The sequence below is a fragment of the Hydra viridissima genome, unplaced genomic scaffold, assembly GCF_058129835.1.
Source record: "Hydra viridissima isolate aposymbiotic clone 2 unplaced genomic scaffold, HvirCarnegie_v1 scaffold_2, whole genome shotgun sequence".
NCBI lineage: Eukaryota > Metazoa > Cnidaria > Hydrozoa > Anthoathecata > Hydridae > Hydra > Hydra viridissima.
In genome coordinates, this window is record NW_028324301.1 from 9,032,501 (window position 1) to 9,051,799 (window position 19,299).

The window sequence follows — 19,299 nt, forward strand, 5'->3', positions numbered from 1 at the left end:
TGTAACTTTCACATTTAATTTCTTACTCTCTAGGATGTTATCAGTGATGTCATTAAAATAAGCTTTGATACAAGAGCATCAAATACTATGCATGTGTTCTTACTGAAAAGTATGTCAGTTGATCTTTGTTATACTAAGCCTATAGACATCATATTGAACTAATTATTGCAGGAATATTTACAGAATTATTTGGATTAACCCTCTGGCCTAAAATTACTTTTTTTAAAGATTTCAGCAGCGTTGGCTGAATATCAACTGACCACTGGATGGTCTTCACTTTGAACTACCAAAAGTAAAAAATGTACAACTTGCTGTCATTATTCTTTTGCAAGATTATGTGTAAACAAAAAATATGCTGTACTCTACTAGTTTTTATGTTTTATGTATGCAAGAGTTTGAATTTATTGTCCTGATGAATCTATTAACAACTTGTTATGTCAACAAATTAAGTTTGAGCAAGACAATGGAAAAATATCAGAGCCAACTAGTTAGGACCATTAAAAATGTATTGCAACTACTCCAAGTCATTGAAAAGCAAGTTCCAGATGATTAAAAAAAAACATTAAAAATATACCTCCCTCAATAATCCATTCAAACAAATAACATGTTTATTAATTGCTAGTCTATGATAGCAACAGTGTTTTTTTTTTAACACTTTTTTGAGTTAGTACTTAATGGATTAACATTAAATCCAATGATTCAATCATTTAAACAGTTACTTTGTCCAGTCATAATTCCGCTGTAATTAAATTTAATTGCATTGAACTGCTTTATTTTTAAATATTTCTCTAATTTTATAGAAAATCAATCAGACTTTCAAGTCCCATTTCATATTCCGCACACTTAGTATGCTAAAAGGCACAATATGCTCAATAATATATTCAAATAAGTGAAAATTAGATAAGCGACCCAACCTCATATAGCATTATGTGTGTGTTTATATATATATATATATATATATATATATATATATATATATATATATATATATATATACATTTTAGGTAACTTAAGTAAAACTCAAAGCATAAAGAGAATCATGTATCTAATAGATAGGGAAACCACTTTACAGTGAAAGCATAGATTTTTAAACTTATTTACTTACAAAAACTCTAGAATGTTTTAGAAAAATAGAAACCAATAATAACTAACATAAATTACAACATTGGTAATTAGATAGTCAATTAAATACAATTAAGTAAAAATTTGGGTACCTGCATTATTTGTATGTGTGGATGAATGAAACTAGTTGGTTTACTTAATAGATAGAAGATAGCTAATTTATATATGTATACCTATTTTCTTTAAAATAAAAAATATCTCACAAAGAAAATGACTTTGATTATAATTAAAATTGTCACGTGTAATTTTTTTGTTCGTTTGTTTTAATACAGTCTCCATACTTTATTACTAAAAGATAGAAAGACAACAACTTTCTAATTATATTTCAGAAAAAATGCCATGTCATTTATCTTCTAATTATGTCACTACTGCACACTTTTCTGCGATAAACGGTTGATTACAAAATTTGAAACATCAATAAATCTTCCAACACAATTACTCAAACAGGCTTGCTGTTTAGATTCTAACTTGGATCCAGGTTTTTCAATACATTTATCCCAACAAATGTCTGTTAAATTATGAACGTGTTGTTGGAATTTGGCTTTTTGTCCTTCAATGGCCAAGAAACGTTGCAATTCTGGATCCATTTGTTCATTTCCTGCCATTTCTTATGAATACTACAAATTGCAAGTTGGGGATAACAAAGACGGTAATAGAGAGGTCAAGTGATGATGCAGTATGTCAGTTATCCACGCGGAGCAATTTGTTTATTTGTTCATAGAGTAAATTCGGCTACCGTTTAAATAAAAATTGTGCTTTCCTGAAAGTTTCTACAAATTTACAGTTTGACCAGGCCGAGGCACAATGGAAAATAAAGGTGTGTTTCGGACCAATCGATAAAAAATCGATAACTTTTTTAATACTAAAAATAAAGAATTGAGATTTTTCACAAATATATAGTAGTATATGCTTCTAATGAAATACTTTTTATAACAATTTTTTGGAATACAAAATTAAAAATAAATAAATAAAAATCAAAAACTTCCAAATTCGCATTTATTTTATTTATACTTAACATAATACTTCATAAATGCATGAAAATACCTTAAAATTATAAGAAACGACGAAAAATACATAAAATGCTTACCTACTAATTATAAAAATATTTAGAACACTTCCTTAACAACAATTTTGAATAGTTGTTTTTATGAAATAATGTATACGTATATTATTTGTACCATATCATAACTAAATAGGGACTTTCAGTTCCTAAAACAAGTTCGTTGAACTTCAAAATCTTCAGAATATCTTCATCAAGTTCCTGCACATTTTTGTTATACGGTTTTCTAATGCTGGTGATGTACGGATCAGATGTGTACAAAAGAGTATGAAATACATCCTCATTTGTAACTAATCGAGAACATTTTCCGGCATGATGAAGGCGAAATTTATAACCAAAAAAACTAATAAACAAATTTGCATCAGAAATAAGTTCAGATTCCTCTGGAAGTTTCTGCTTGTATTGGCTTTGGCCAAAGGAACCATCACACACACATTTAGATAAATGTTTGAATTCAATACTGTACACAGAATCTATAGTCGAAATTCTAGTACAGTGTGATCCAATAAATTTTGCAGTTCCAGGTATTTTGCATGTGAGTTCATAACTTCTATTGCAGAAGATGGCGGATAACAGGTCTGTTTAATTTCTTGCATTTTACAATATGGTGGGAATATGGAACAGTTTCGTTCATTTGTCACCTTCCGCGTGTATAAATATTGTGCTTTTGTTAAATCAAAATTAATAAACAAGCTGAGTGGCTTCTTCATCCGTTAGCATATTTTTTCTGACTTGAGTTTTCCATAAAACTCGGTATTAATTTTTTTGTTGTCTTTATCAGCAACCCTTAATGATTCCACAAGTTTTGCTTCTGCTCCTTCTATTGAACGTAAGATATGTATTAAAGATGAGCTCGAATCCATATTTCTTAAGGTAGTACATACCCATAAAATCAAAAAATCAGAATAAAAAAATGCACAACAATTTACTATTTTTTATTTTATTCAAAACAAAATAATTTGAAAAAATTAAATTAAAAAAATAGTTGATCAAGCCTTTTTGCCTCGATTAATACTAAAAAAGGGTTATTTTATGACATTTTGTAAACATAAAATCTGGAAAACTAAAAGAGTTTGAGATTTCAAATTTTTACCAGTTCTTTATTGTATAGAAATGTAGGAGTTGAACCAAAACTCATAAGTCATAATATAAAATATTTCAAAAGATATTGATATTTGTTACTGATTGACATTATTTTGTATAGTAAATGCTCATAAAAAGTGCCATAACATTTTTATTTTTTTGTATCAAACATTAGTTTTGGCTCACCTCCTGCTATTAAAACTAAAGAATGTACTGTGAAAATTTCAACCTAAAAGCTTATGTGGATCTTGAAATATCATGTTTTAAAGTTAACAAAATTGCTAAAAATTAAATACTGAGAAAAACACAAAAATAAAATTAAACTAACAAAAACATTATGATTTTATTAATATGAGCCTGCTGAATAAGCTGGGATTATATCATTTTCCTTCTCTTTATCCAGGAATCCTTTTCTGATAGCTCTTAATTTTCTTCTCATCTTTATGCCTTTGGTTGATGACTTTCTCTGAATGTTCTTTATGCGGTCGGTATCACTTTTTCTAAACGCATTTAGCATAAACTTTGAAACTGGCAATCCAAGTGCTTGTATTATTGGTGTTAAACCAGATTTACCATCATTAAATTCAATAACGGCAGAGCAAATACCTATTTCAAGAAGTTTTCTAGATACAAAAATCTCCTTAGTACATTTTTTCCACACCATACTGTTTAAGCATTCGTTTCTATTTTGAGTTTGGCCATGCAAACATTTTAACAACAATGAATCTGTTGTTAAGTCATGCCAAACTGGAATTTCAAAGTATGACTAATAACTTTAACTTAACAAGCAGCTGAAGAATTTATCATCGTCAAAAACTGATCATTAATATAACTTTAAAACCAAGTCAGAGGATGGTTGCTAAGGGCGTTGCTATGTCGGAAAAAATAACTAGTCTTAAAAAAGGTGCTTATTTCACTATTTATGTTAAAAATGTTGAAAAAATAACTTTGAAAATGCATTCCTCGTAAAATTTTACGTCTAATATGAAAATAATAATTTTTTTCAAAATTTCAATAAATTAAGGGTATCTACCACCTTAAGTAACATGGTATTTTTTCTTCTTTTGCTGGATTCTGACGAATCTCCATCAGACACGCATGGTCTTCCGTGCAAAAATACAAGAATACCATGGAACCAATAAAAAATTGACAATAAATTAAAAAACATATACCAAACTGTTGTTAAAAATGAACAAAATGTAAAACCACGATAAACAGCAGTTTTTAGTTTTTTTTACTTTTATCATTTTTTTCCCGATAATTTCGGAAACCGCACGTTTCTGCACCTCATTCTTATACATATTTTTAATAAACACCCAGTCTACAATACTATAATAAATGTAAAGCGTAGGGAAGTGCGGGTAACTACCAAAAGTCTCAGTGAACTTGAAGAATTTTTTTTTAATTTTATTTTATTGTTTAATTAATTACTTCTAAACTGAACCATATAATTAAAAATATATAACTTTATTAAAATCTCCATAAGATGAGCTTTTAAAAAATGTATAATACTTTATAATTATTCCTAGAAAGTTTTATAGAAAATTAACTTTTAAAGTGATGAAGCGAACAGGTTTGAATTGAACATCCACAAAAGTAATAAACAGCAGGGCTTTAAAAGTTCTGTTTTTACATAAAATGATGTGAAATTCTTGCATTATAGTAATAATTGACTATTGAACTATTAAATAAAATTGAAATATAATGTCAGTAGTGACATTTATGGTATGCTGTTGCTCTACCATTTTTCACAGTACGAGGTATGATTTATAAGGTACTAAAGAAAACTGTTGGAATAGGTTCGTGTTTTGCTTAAGTTAGATTGATATGGTATGATATAAAAAGTCTTAATTTTTAAAATAGTCAAAACTATAAAAATTTTATTCTAACTTGTAATCAAAATGTGAACCAAAATAGTTACCAGCTCTGTAGATCGGTTTTATCCGCTTAGCCCCCTTTTAGTCAAGTAGAAAAAAGCCGAAAGAGAAGTTATTTACTTGTGCAGTAGCATATTACAGTATAATATCTTATTAAAGTACGACAAAAAAACTACAGGAAAAAAAAAAAAAATTAACCAGTATGCTTAAAGAAATGTAAAAGAATGAAAATCTGCATGTTAAGGTCAGTGAAGCATTTGCTCTTTTGCGTAATCTACCTTCCCCTTTGGGTTTTCAATTGTATTTATTTTTACTAAAGACAATTTTCTACCGATGGAGATTTTCTAAAATAGTGATAAAAGTAATAACTTTGTGTGCAGTATTGTTAACAGTTTTAAACCAATCAGATGTAAGAACAATTTAAACAAGCCTAGGAAAGGTCCCATATGGGCTGTATTAGGCTATCAATGTGCATTAGTTCCACAAAGTTATAATGTTTAATAAAACTTACCAGAACCCTCTAAAAAATTAGACAGTGTTCAATACACTGAACACCCCACATTCCTTTCTAAAGATTTACGAGCTCACTATGTTGAAAAAATCTCTTGTACTAAGAAAAGGTTGATGTTATAGAAAATATGCAATTATCAAAAAAAAGATAATTTAAGTTAAAATTGAAACAAGGGAGCAAAATGAACAAAATTCAAAAGGTTTTCAAATAAATTTACTTCTTTTTTGTGTAACAAGTTAGAGATAAAAACTACAACTGGATTTAAAAGTTTAGCATACAACAGTACAGTTTAGAATAGTGTTCATAAAATGTTTAGCATACAATAGTACAGTTTAGAATAGTGTTCATAAAACCATAAGCTAAACAATATTATTACAAAAATTTTCTTATGGTAAATTTTATGAACCTATAGCTTTAAAATATTATAAAAACATTGATTAGGCAACAACACAGTTGCAAAACCTTGTGGTTGACTTAATATTGCTTCAGTTTCAGTAAATTACCAAAGACTTTGAAAATGGAAAAATAAATCTATAATTCCTAATGGACATAAACAATCTTTTATGGTGAAGCCTCAATCTGCAATAAGTTGTTCCTCAGTATTCCATAAATCTGGATTTAGGATTCCATTTTTAATTACCACCTCTTATGCCAATCCCAATTAAAACTTTCTTAGTTGTGACTTTTATAATCAGAATATTTATGATAATTTTATGATAATTTATCAATAACTGAGGTACAACTATGTTTTATTTTATATAATAATGCACTTAACATTAGAAAATTTCTCATTGATTGACTGAAGCAAATTTAATTTTATTTCTTTCATTGAAGGCCATATGCTCCCCAACATTATATACATAAAGTTTACCCATGTTAAAGTAAAGTTGATAAATAAGCTTCTGATTGTATTAGTATTCACTTTCTTCCCTTTCTTACCTTCTACGGTCACGTAACATATAAACTACATCAAATGTTTTTCTAAAATCTGGTGATTTTTTTTTCACTGGCTTTAAATTTATTCTAGCAATGTAGCAATAGTCTGGCACCTTTTACTAAAGAGCATGTGGTAGCTCTTCTAGCTCATCGAGGAGCTCTTAAAATGTTCTTTCCCAGCAAGCACACAACGTTGAAACAACGCTGAAATAACGTTGATCAACGTCCATCAACGTTATTTCAACGTTGTTTCAACGTTGTGTGCTTGCTGGATTGGCTTGAATGCGAGTAGCAGATGTTTAGCCAGTAATATTAAAACTATCTAAAGTATTTTCACTCTTTATCAGATTAAGACTGTCCAGAATGATAATGACTCATGTGATTTTCGATCATTTTTTTTTACGGTTTTAAAGCAAATTTTTCTTCTTTTCAAAAAAAAGGTAGTTTTAAAAAAGTTGATTGCAAACGAGCAAAATGTATTCTTAAGCAGAAGTTAGAAAACTCATTTTGGATAAGTGGATTAAAAATCGTAATGTTTCAATTAATTTAGTAGCAAAAAAGTACAAAGTTCAAAGGAAAACTGTCAGACTTATTATCAACTTATTATGAAGTGAATGTAGGTAGTGGAAAAGATTGTAAAAGATACATTTTTTTAAAAAAATGTATCTTTTACAATCTTTTCCAGCTTGCGTGAGCACCATGAAAACGCAATATTTTTTCAAAATTGATCGGTGCTACTAAAACCCTTAGAATTTCATACTAATGTGGTCTATTTTTTAAAGAAAATACCATCCGCAAAGAACAGATTAGATCGCTAGACCTTGGTCAATTACCATCAAGCAGTATTTATAATGCAGAGAATGTAAAGCAGAGATTTAGCTGAGAACATGAAACGATTATCAATTTTTACTTTGAATTTTAACTCTTTCTTCTGTGAAATGGAGAAATTAGGAATGAAAGAAATGTATTAAAGATCAACAGGAAACCTTAAGGTGGCTTCACAGGAAATGTTTTTTTTTTTTAGTAAAATAACTTAAATCTGTTCTAAAATCAGTTTTATAAATTCAATTTAATGAAAATAACAATAAAATATAAATGCTTATTGAAAAAAAAAAAAAAAAGAGGACTTTATTTATAAAAAACGCATAAAAAAGCATATATTTATTTATTTTTCAAAACACGATTAAACCAGAATGGCTAATTAAAACAACTCGCAACTTTGCAATATTATTATCTGATATATGAGGTAGAGGATGAACTAAGATCAATATATAAAAACAAAAACATTTCTTTTAAGTCCCTAAAAACTGAAAATTGACTAATTTTTAGGGGGTAGGGTTCAAAAAAAGACTTAGCAATCAATAAATATTCATTCAATTATCAAGATTCTAGTTCATTCTCTACATATATATGTATTGGACAATTAGGGAAAATTTGAAGGTCTAAGCATTTTTTAATGTTGAGATATCGTGTTTTGAGTTTATAAATTATGTTAAAATCTTCATTTTTAGATATAAGGCAAATAAGTTAAAAAAGTTTTAAAAACATCCCTTTTTGTAGCTATTTTTTGATAATTGTTCTTGATCTTTATCAATCCAACCTTTCCTAATTCCTCTCAACTCTTTTCTTCTTTTTTTTTTTTTTGGTTGTCCTTTTTTCACCATATTCTGTAACCGCTTTCGGTCTTTTTATACTGAACTGGTTATTGTATTTTTTCCAAAGTCTAGATTTAAATGTTTAAATACACGATAAATACCAGATGAACCTTCATTAAAAGAAAGAACTGCTGAGTTTACTCCCATTTTAAGAACATCTGTCTTTACATAAACATTTTTAGGACATCGGGACCAGATGATATTATTTAGTCCTTCATTACAATTTTGAGTTTGCCCATGAAGACATTTTTTCAATAAACTGTCATTACTCAATTCATCAAAGTCTTTCTTAATAATTTCATAAATCCATTCAGGCAAGTTTAATTTAGGAGACTAGTTTTCATCTGCATCTGCATTTTTACTTTTTTTCCACTTGCACCAGCTATCTGGACCAATTGGGCAAAGAATATGTCGATGAGATTTGTCTTCAAAATCTGTATAATGGCGCAAAACAGCTTTTATGTTTTTTTTCATTTGATACACTTTCTGTTCATCAGTTAAATTTTGTTTTGCAGCTGTTTGCCTGATAGCAATACCAAAAGCATTCTGTAATGTATTTACACTTGCTTCAGTTAATCTCCCTTTTCCAGACAATTTTTTATTGCCATATGACACTTTGCGTCGACTTCTCAAACGTGAACCTATTCTAACTTATTTATTTTTAAAACTGAACATGGTTAGTCTCTAAACTAAATCTTTTATAATTGCAGAACACGAAAACATACCAAAAGAGTGGTTAAACAAAAGTTTTCATACTGCTTTTTTCCGTTGCTATAGGCGTTGCTAAGGAAGCTACTTTATATCATACCTGCAAAATGCAAAATTGTTGCTTAAAAAATTAAAATTATTAAAAAATAATTGTACCATCATTTTCAGCATTGTTAAAAGTCTCAAAAATCATGTTTTTCAATTTTTTTTTTTTTTTTGATTTTACACCTTTTATTTCCTGTGAAGCCACCTTAAATCAGTTAAAAAGTTCCAGGTATGGTTTTTTTTTATCTATTCGTCATAACTAAGTCTCATTTTGATTATGCATATTTAGTGGGATCATAAAAACGGCATTCTTTGCTTCTTTAATTTTCCACCAACGTCCCAGTCTATGTTCTTGACCGACACCCGCTATCAAATACTTGCAGTCGCTAGAGAATTTCAACGAGTTAATAAATCCTGGCTGTAACAATAAAAAATACAAATAAAAACAGTAGACAACAATGGCAACTAATTTTACAAACAAAAACTTAAAAATAAAATAGCTACCATTTGTATTGAATGAATAGGGGTTATTGACCTAAATGACTTTTCACATTTCCACAATTTAATGCATCCGTCACATGAACCTTGACAAAGATTAAAAAAACACTATGAACAGTTAAATATATTTTGCTAACAAATCGGAGACCAGCAGCGGAACGTAAAAACAAGAATAAATAAGAAAAGGTCTAATCAATTAAAATCCAACCGGAAGCTACTAGGTCTGTAAATGGCAAGCAAGCAACTGAGGTGATCCACGAATCACCACACGAAGAATTAGAAACTCCTGTCTTTTTATGTGCGTTGGTGCGTAGCGTAATTGGCTTCTTTTTACGAGAAAAAAATATTGAAAGCGATCTACACAAAATAAAATAAAAAAAAAAAAGAAGATAAAATTAAAGAGATCTAAATAGAATATCATAATATTTAATCAAAAATAGAATTTACCCATCATCTGAACCTGCTAAAAAATATTCTTCATTTAGCATCGTGACGCAGTCGAAAGAAGCGGGCCTAAAGGATAAATTCAGGTTGAAGTTTCTTTTTTAGAGAGAAGCCGTAAATTAAAAATTCAACAAATAAAACTGAATACATATTTGATTGAAAAACGAGTTGAGATTCTTCTGGAATTTTCCATAAGCGAATCGAGCGGTCTCTACCACCACAGCTTACTGCAACATCACGAATTAAACTGTCCACTCCAAACACTGCATCTTCATGTCCAAATCTATGATAAAAACGCACGTAATGATAGAAAGTTTATGAAAATATTAAAACCTTTTTTTAAAATAAGCAGCAAGGATAACGCTTACAGTGTTTCAACATAAGCCATTTCATCAAGACTCCAAACTTTAATAGTTTTGTCATCTGAAACACTGAACAGCTGGTGTTGCCTCTGCCGAAAAGCTAAACCCTAAAAATTTGTAAAACAAAAAACAAAACAAAAAAAAATAAAAAAACAAAAAACAAAAACGAAACAACAACGTAATTTGTTGTACTTCAAACAATTTACAAGCAACACCTGAGTTTGACTTACAGATATGTGCTTTCGATGACCTTTAAATGTATGAATCCAATCTAATGTTTCTGGATTCCATATATGAATTAGCATATCATGTCCTCCACTTGCCTGAGAAAAAAAAAGAGCTCCATTGTAAAATAAAATGTCTGTTTTAAAAAGACACAAATACATACATACATACATACATACATACATACATACATACATACATACATACATACATACATACATACATACATACATACATATTTACATGCCCCTTTTTCTTTGTATATGCTTTAAAAGAAACCATTTCAAAATCACAATTCAAATGAATTCTTATTTTGAAATTTTTTGATTTGTTTTTCTCTGTAGCTTCTTTTTAATCCAGAGAAGTTGTATCAAATTTTTAATTGCCCAAATAAGAGGACCTCTAACTTACAAAACAAAATACATGTTTACATACATGTTTTAACTGTAATGAGAAACCTAACCTATATAACTAGGCATAATTAGTTTTAAAGTTTTACCAGAAATTTGAAATCTGTTGTTAAAGCTAAGCATAGGACCTGACCAGAATGACATTTTCGTTCTGATTGTTTTGAAGAGCCAGATATTTTACCCTTTTTTTCTTGTGTGTTAGCATCCCCTAAAATAAGTTATACAATGAAAAAGTGAAAAGTTAAGAATAGAAAAATAATAAAAAGTGCTGCATACTTGTAATGAGTTTAAAAAACAAAAAGCTTACATTTAATGATAGTACCATCTTTTGACGAGGAAAACAAAAATTTGTTGTCATTAGATATTACCACAGAAGTTATAGATAATTTATGACCACATAATTTCTTTATATTTTCTACATCTGGTCTCAACTAAATTAAGAAAAGGATTCAAAATGCATTTTTAGTGATGCTGCTTTGATAAGTGTTTGCTTTTATCGTTTGGTTATTGTTTTACCTAATAAAAAAAAAGTGAGTAAAATAATATAGAAATAAAAAGAGTAGAAGAAAATATTAACTTTGCAGTTAATATTTTTGTTGAAATAAAATGGTTGAAGCAGCACTTAATACAGCAATGTTTTGCTGCCTATAGGAGGACTGGAAACTATCTAACTTTTTAAACTTTATTCTTTATTTGAGAAATATTTCACTTCTTTTCATGCAACGAATCATCTCTCTTTTTAAAAGTTGTCTACCTTGTCAGCTAAGAACTTTTGCAAGTGGCCAGCATCTTCTAGCTGAAAAAATATATATATATATATATATATAATATAACAATATATAATCTCATTAGAAATGATTTTAACATTCATAACAACATTCAGAGTTCTTATTGTTTGCCACTACTTGGAGAAAGATAAATAACCTATGTAAAAAAATAGATAAGCCTACAACATTGTATTTTGAAGATTAGTTAAAAAAAAACAAAAAAAAACACGCACACACACAAAAAAAACACACCACATCTTGTTGCAAGCGATGGGCAACTGCATCATGATCAATTTGCTGGTCCTGCTGCTTTTCTTGTTCTATGTTACAAGAAAATTAGAACAAACAAATAGGATAATATAAAACAGTAGTTAAAGAGTAAACCATAGAAAAATAGAAAATCTTATTACCAGTATTTTATAAAGAAAACAATTTGATTAGAAACAGTAAAACTTCAGATAGTAATTTCAAATTCCAGGTTATACTGTCTTTGATTAAATATTGGACAGATGAAACACTTTTCTTTTCACTTTTAATAAAACTAACCAAAAAATTTTAAAAATCCCTTTCTTTCTAGTGTTGATAAAAATTGATTGTAACTGCAAAATAAAAAACTTTTAAAATTGCATAACACAAATCTGGTGGCTAAAAAATCTAATAGAAGAATTAAAAATAAAAACTAAGATTTACAGTATACCTTCATTTTCCAATCTTTGAATATACTCTTTTGCTAAGCGCAATCGCTTCTCTTGAGCAGTTTCAATAATTTCATCTGAAATTTCTTCAGCAACCTCTTCTCTAAACAAACCAATAAATCTTTTTTTAAAGTGGTGTAATCATAGATTAGATAAACTATACCTTTAATTAACTTTTCACACACAAAAGTTTTAGAATTGATAGTGATAAATTTGTTCTTAGATGACGATATCTTAAATAATAAAAACGATGAGAGCAGTCATTTATATTTATAAAATGTGAGATGTTAAAAAATTTGAATGAATTGATTCTCATATAATTAACTTAAAATAACAAAAACTCATAAAAACAATACCCAGATACTATAGACTCATCTGAATCACTCTCAATTTCTTTGTTTGCATTTTTCTTTGACTTTGACTAAACAAAAAATTAAACCAAACAAGTTTTAGAGCAAACCAACATCAAAAATAAAGGTATTATTTCATTTATTGCCAACAAAAAAATATTTAAGTGCAAATTTCAAGACATTGTGAAACTCACATACAGACTTGCATAAACACAAACTCACATACAGACTTGTATGTAGTGATCAACCAGAACTAGAATTTTACCGGAACCAGAACCGAACCGAAAATAGATTTTCATTATTCTATACTGGAACCAGAAATAAACCCAAACCAGGTCAGGAACCAAAACCAAAACCAAAACCAAAAATAAATAATTTTTTTAAAAAGTTAATTCTAATTTAAACAAATCATTAAATTAATAAAAAAAAGTTAACAATGGAATTCACCAGCTGGAAAATTTTCTCGACAAAAAAGAAGTTTTTCCAAATTTTCTGGATGGAGCCATTTGAGAGAATATTTCCAGCTGTTGAACAGTCTTTCAACATCTGTGAATGTTGGAGGTGGTGTGAGGTACTTTTTTGCCACCTTAGTCAATGCTAACTTGATTTTGGTATTTGCTTTTTTTCCATAGTTTTTCTGAAACCCAAAGCATTGAGAGGCAAATGGACAATCCAAAAAATCATTTAGCACTTCTTTCATCATTTTGGGAGATGAATGTGCATTTGGTCCTGTTTGAATTTGAGATGTGCAACAATTTTTGACATAATGTGTAAAAAAGATGGTTTTTTTTAATTGTCACCAGATAGAATTTGAGTTACAGGAGCCAATTCATCTTGAAGAGATTTAAAATTATCCATTTGGGTCATGATAATGTGTTTGGCATTTTGCAAAGCAGCTTGAGATTGGAATAAATATCATTTTTATCTTGGATCTAGTATAGTGGCAACTGAATCATTTACTTTTTTTTAATTGCCGAAAAACGCTTTTCCATTGAATTTTTCAAAGCAATTTTCAACTCCTGAACATGTCACTGGAGGTTATTTCCAAAGCTTTAATTATTGTTGTCACATTTGGAATTCAAGAACTGATGCAAGAATCAATACCTGTTTACCACTTTTTCATGGGGACTCCAATCTTGAACAGAAAATTCAATTTCTCCTGAAGGAAATTTGATTAAAGTAGCAGCAATGGCTGGCTTCAGGTGTAAAGTTCCCTCAAGCATGTAATAAGTAGAGTTCTATCTTGTGGCAACATCATTTTTTAAGCCAAGTCTGTTTTTTATAACTATTTGGATTTCTTGCTGTCTGTAAAGTTCAGCCTAGAAAACAGTAGAATGGGATACGTAAGAACAGAGTTCTTGACTCTTTGCAATCAGATTGTCTATGATTTGCAATCAGTTCGTCATATATCTTTTTTAAATACAAGTTGAATGGGGTGGGTAAGGCATCCAGCTGACTCAAAATTACAGCTTGGTTATTTGAAGGCTGCTTTTACATTTACTGCATTGTCCTTAAGCAAACTCCAATTTTTGAAATTTCCCACTCCTCTGTTGTTGTTTTGATCTTGTTGAATATGTTTTTTGCGGTATGCCTTTCATCAAATTGAGAACAAGAGATGCAGAATTTGAAGTGATTCCAGTATTTGATTCTGATTGTACCAACTTTTCCTTGAGAGCAACTTTTATTTTTTCATAAGTTAAATCCAGTAAACTTCTGAAGTATTTTTTGATAGCAATTTTGTAATTTGGAGCAACAGCATGGTACCTCAAAAACCCAGCATCATTGACAACAGACCTTTAGAAGTCAATTTTTGAAGCTTGAACCTAGTTTGAAACTGTAGATTTTAACCTGTCAATCCTTTGTTTTTTTAATTGTATGTTGAAGATTGGAATTGTCTTTCTCTTGTTTGAATTCAGTTCAGCTTTTTCATTTGCTTTTGGATTTCCTGAACTTTCTGGCATAGGTTTCATCTCAGGATGATGATTCTTCCGGTAAGACATGAGTCGATATAATCCTTGTTTTTTTTGGGTTGTCAGATCCTCTTGAAACTTTTCGATTGCAGATCTTGCACTGAACCATTCTTGGATTGCTTGCCTCAATTATGAAGTATTTTCACACTAAACTTGTTTTTCTTTGAGGTCATTTTTATTAGAATGAAACATCAGACTGGTTTTCAATTTTGCTGGTTTGAGTCAAGAACAAATGTTAAGAACATAATTGACAAGCATATATTTTTTGTTAGGATATGTAATAACTGCTACAGAAAAACTCCCTTTGGACAAAAGTTAATGATTTTCTCTTTGGACAAATATTAACAATTTCAACACTACAATTCCCTTGGACTTTTTTTTTGCAAGAAGAAACTCTTGTGTGAATGCAATTAAAAGCTGCAGCACTATACTTAAGAAGAGTTGATTCAAGAGAAACAACCAATAAGTTGACACTTTATAGATTACATAACTAACTTTAATATTTAATATATATCTATTTATATAAAAGTTATACACATATGAACAATATTATGTTTCAAATAACAACGATAAAAAACATTACAAGATGCGAACATTAATTTAAAATTAATTTAAACAAAAAAATCAATTAGTTTTCAAACAAAGCCAAATCTTATTTTCATTAATTCTCAAGCCTAACATTTAATTTAAAAAATTTTATTGAAATTAATTTTATCAAAATGATGATAACGCAATAATACTAAATAAAGCTTTATGATATCTATCTTTGGTAGCATTTTAAACCAAAATCTTAAATATATCTGGAACTGGAACCAAACTGAATTTCATTCAATCACTACTTGCATAAGCATAAACTATGTCAGTTAAGTTAAATTTTTCAGTGAATCAAGAGTAAGTGTATCTGTGCACATGAAAAAATATTTAAGCCAATGTGCAGGTGCAGCCCTTTGTACATATCACATAATTTTACTTATCAAATTTATTTACCATTAACTACATAATTTCATTAAAATGTGATCACAAAGATATTAATTTTTTAGCTTGGGTTGAGCTTTTAACAACTTTACCATTAAAATGGTAAAAAGATAAAAATTTACAAGTAGTTCAGTAAAATTGGTAAAGCATAAAAGCTTATAAACAAAATTCCATAAAATGCAGTAATAAGAAATAAAAGTTTATTTTTTGATAAAAAATGAGCTTTGAGGAAACAAAGTGTATCAAGTAAACTGTCACTCATTTTGGATCAAATTTTTTTCACAAATAATTCAACAGCAGAAAAGGGTTGCTCAGACTTATTGGAGGGATGGTCTACAGTGCATTTAAAAAAAGTTCAAAATTTGTAGTTTTCTTTCCAGTTGCTACATAGACCAGCATTTCTTTTAAAATGGCCTTGAATTAATTGTTTGAATTCAAGGGTCTGTTTGGCTTCAAGTAAAAGAGAATTTTATTAGCCATGTACTTCTTAAATAAATTCAAAGTCATCTGGATTTGTTGTGAAAAGCCTAGACAGCAAATTTTTCTCAATTTTTTGAAGCATAAACTTCAAAGCCATATTGAAAAATTCCTTATTCTTCAATGTCAGACAAGCATTCTGGGTTAGAAAGATATCTGTACAGGTTTACAAGAGTGCTCTGCTTTCTCTTTTCAAAACATCTCAAAATTTCACTCTTCAAAGTGATGCAAAGAGCTGAGTCTTGTTGTTTCAGTCTCTATTTTGTTGGCAAAAAGCTTCTGCTATTAATTTGAAAATAGACTGTTCCATCCTGTACTGCAGTAAAGGATAAGTGAAACTTCTTTTATGTGCTGCTTCTTGATTTCTTCTTGAAGGACATAATTTTTGACTAGGGATTTTCAAAATAACTTGACAACTTTTCTAACTTTTGTGATGACAGATTGCAAGTGTACTTTTATTTTTGAAATGGGAATGTTTTCATCTATGGCATCACCAAGAATGCTAACTTGTGTCAGATTCAGATTGATTGCTGCTGATTTCATCATTATTGCTTGTTTCTTTAAAAGTGTTGTGTTAGATTTTACTTTTACTGAATATTACTATGCATGTACCTTCAATTTTTTAAAGAAGTCCTTGAGTGTAATTAAAATGTATCTTGCTTAAGTTAACATTTAATGAAAAATTAACTTTTTAATCAAATTTTAACTTAAGGGTCAAGATATTTGAAGCATTTTAAAGCATTTTTAAGCATATTTGAGCAATAAAATATTTTCCAAAAATTACTGTCATTCTTTTATCTGTAAAAGACAATTTTGTCAATTTACCTATAAATTTTAAGTAAAAGCTCATTTTAAAAATCCATTTCAAAAATTTTTTATAACTAAAATGCTCGGAACTTTTAAGCAAATTCTTAACATTTCAAAATACTTTAAAAAGCTTTACTTTTGTTAATCCTAAACATTTTTTTTTTTTTTAAAAATACTGTTAACATGATTTTTGTTGTTTAAACAAATAAATTATGTTCAAAATGAAGTGGTTAGTACAGTTGTAGCTTTCTTGCAGAGAATATTATGTTGAATTTCTACATCTCTTCTCTCAGAAAGTATACACAACAAAAGTTTCACATTTAATTTATACTTTACATAAGTACCTCAAATACATTCATAAAACAACTGTTCAAAATATATCTACAAAGTTTCTTGTTAAAAGCCATAAACACAAAGAAACTACATAACATCAATTCTTTCCACTACTTTATTTGACTGCTTTTGCACAATTCAGTTAAACTCCTCCTCGATCACTTTCGATTCAAAGCAGCTCTTACCAGGAATATCATGTCAATGATCTTATTTGTGGATCTAATTCTCAGACACTACTTCTGGCAATCAACAACAAATACAAGCTGCACTGCCTTATCAGCCTTTTTTGTCAAATACAAGAAAAATTTTAGATCTGGAAAAGAAACATCCACTCATTCCTGATTGCTTATTTTCCACTTTGTACACAACTCATACTGTGTAGGCATCCCAAGAAAAAACAGCACATTTTTGATTTTCTTTGCATCTTTTTTTTCTTCCACTCACAAACCATCGGAAAATACATTATTGCTGCTTCACAATATCACAAAACAGAGTATTATAACTCAGCATCTTGCTTCTCTGCAACCACCTTGGTTTGCTGCAATCAAATAGCATTATCAGACATGCTATCATATACTTTGAAGAAGTTTGAAATATTTGAAGATATCTCCATCAAGAGTCAGGTTATCTTGTAGTTTTTTCACAGAGAACATAACATTGAAACTCTGCATTTTCTTTTTTCTCAAAAAATCTCCACAGCAAAAGTTTCACATTCCATTTATATTTCACAACAATACCTGAAAAATGCTAATGCTTTGTCTTTAAAACCTATATTTGTTGATGAGATTGGTTTGATAAATCAAAAAAAAAAAAAAAGCACATGCATACCTGCATAGTAATTTGTACGTAATATTTATTCACCAAGAAAATTGACTGATCACTAACTTATGAAAGTGCAAACTGCAAATATGAAATGGTAAGTGGCTAAAAACCTTAGTGCTAATGCAAAACTGTATATTAAGATTTGCAGTAATTTGGGCTTCCAGTTTTTGAATCACTTTTAAGCAGAAGTTTATGCTTGTTTTAACTTACAGTTAGGCAAAATTCTCACCTATGCTAGTCTGCAATTAGTTAAATGACCCATAAAAAATTTAAAAAAAAAAAAAAATTAGCATACCACATTGACTTTTACTGTTGATTTTCTTTTTCTTTCTTTCTTGTTTTTCAAAAAAAAGCCCGGCATATTTAGAGAATTAATTTGAAAAGTCTATAAAAATTAAATTTATGGAAACATCAAGTTGAAAAAATAAAATGGAAATAAGAAATTAGATTTAAAAAATAACAGAATGCATACACAACAATGATTTGATAATTTTACAAAATACATATTTTGATTTAAAAAAAAATTGTTTCTTTTACTGATCCATGCTTTAGGAACATTTTTTATTATCATTTGATAAAAAGAAATGTTCCTCAAGAATAATGATAAAAGTTACCAAACAAACAGTTCATTTACAAGAACAGCTTTTCAATATTCTATGCTAAATATCCTAAGCTAAAAACTTAATGTTTCTTGAAAAAAAAATCAAAGTATTCTACTGACAAAAAAAAAGCTTTGCAAGAGAACTTTCAAAATAAATATTAATAATATTTATGCTTTATATCCATATAGTTAGCTAATACATAGGTTCCAGTTAATATTTTTAAGTAATAACCAGCCACTTAATTTAGAGTTTATTCCGCATAATTTGAAATATGATTGTAAAATTAATTAATGAAAACATTTTATCTTTTAATAAGGAATTTTTAAATTATTGGATTGGGCTTTAGGTATGCTACACACTTGTCTACCTCAGTATATACCGAATGTTTTGAATCATATTAGACCGCATGCTCCTGATTTCCGGTTCATTTTCCCAGACGCAAATGAAAACATACATATAAAAAAAGTATCGCAGCTAGTGTTATTCACTGTACACACTCACTAAAATCTAATTCAACATTCTTGTTCTATAATAAAACAGAACAATCTGAATCCACCGGATTTAT

The 19,299-nt window shown here is 28.9% G+C and overlaps 1 protein-coding gene across 1 annotated transcript; it reads right to left on the minus strand.

Moving 5' to 3' along the window:
* Positions 1–9,229: 9,229 nt before the first annotated feature.
* On the minus strand, positions 9,230–18,545 carry LOC145190845 (U3 small nucleolar RNA-interacting protein 2-like). Its single transcript, XM_090078753.1, has 14 exons — positions 18,428–18,545; positions 12,755–12,819; positions 12,401–12,501; positions 11,956–12,023; positions 11,691–11,732; positions 11,244–11,367; positions 11,026–11,144; positions 10,532–10,624; positions 10,308–10,408; positions 10,088–10,222; positions 9,943–10,008; positions 9,704–9,852; positions 9,502–9,581; positions 9,230–9,415 (listed from the first exon to the last, which is right to left on the minus strand). Exons 1-14 carry the CDS (start codon positions 18,491–18,493, stop codon positions 9,257–9,259), a joined length of 1,368 nt encoding a protein of 455 aa, XP_089934879.1. The 5' UTR covers positions 18,494–18,545; the 3' UTR covers positions 9,230–9,256.
* Positions 18,546–19,299: the final 754 nt, after the last annotated feature.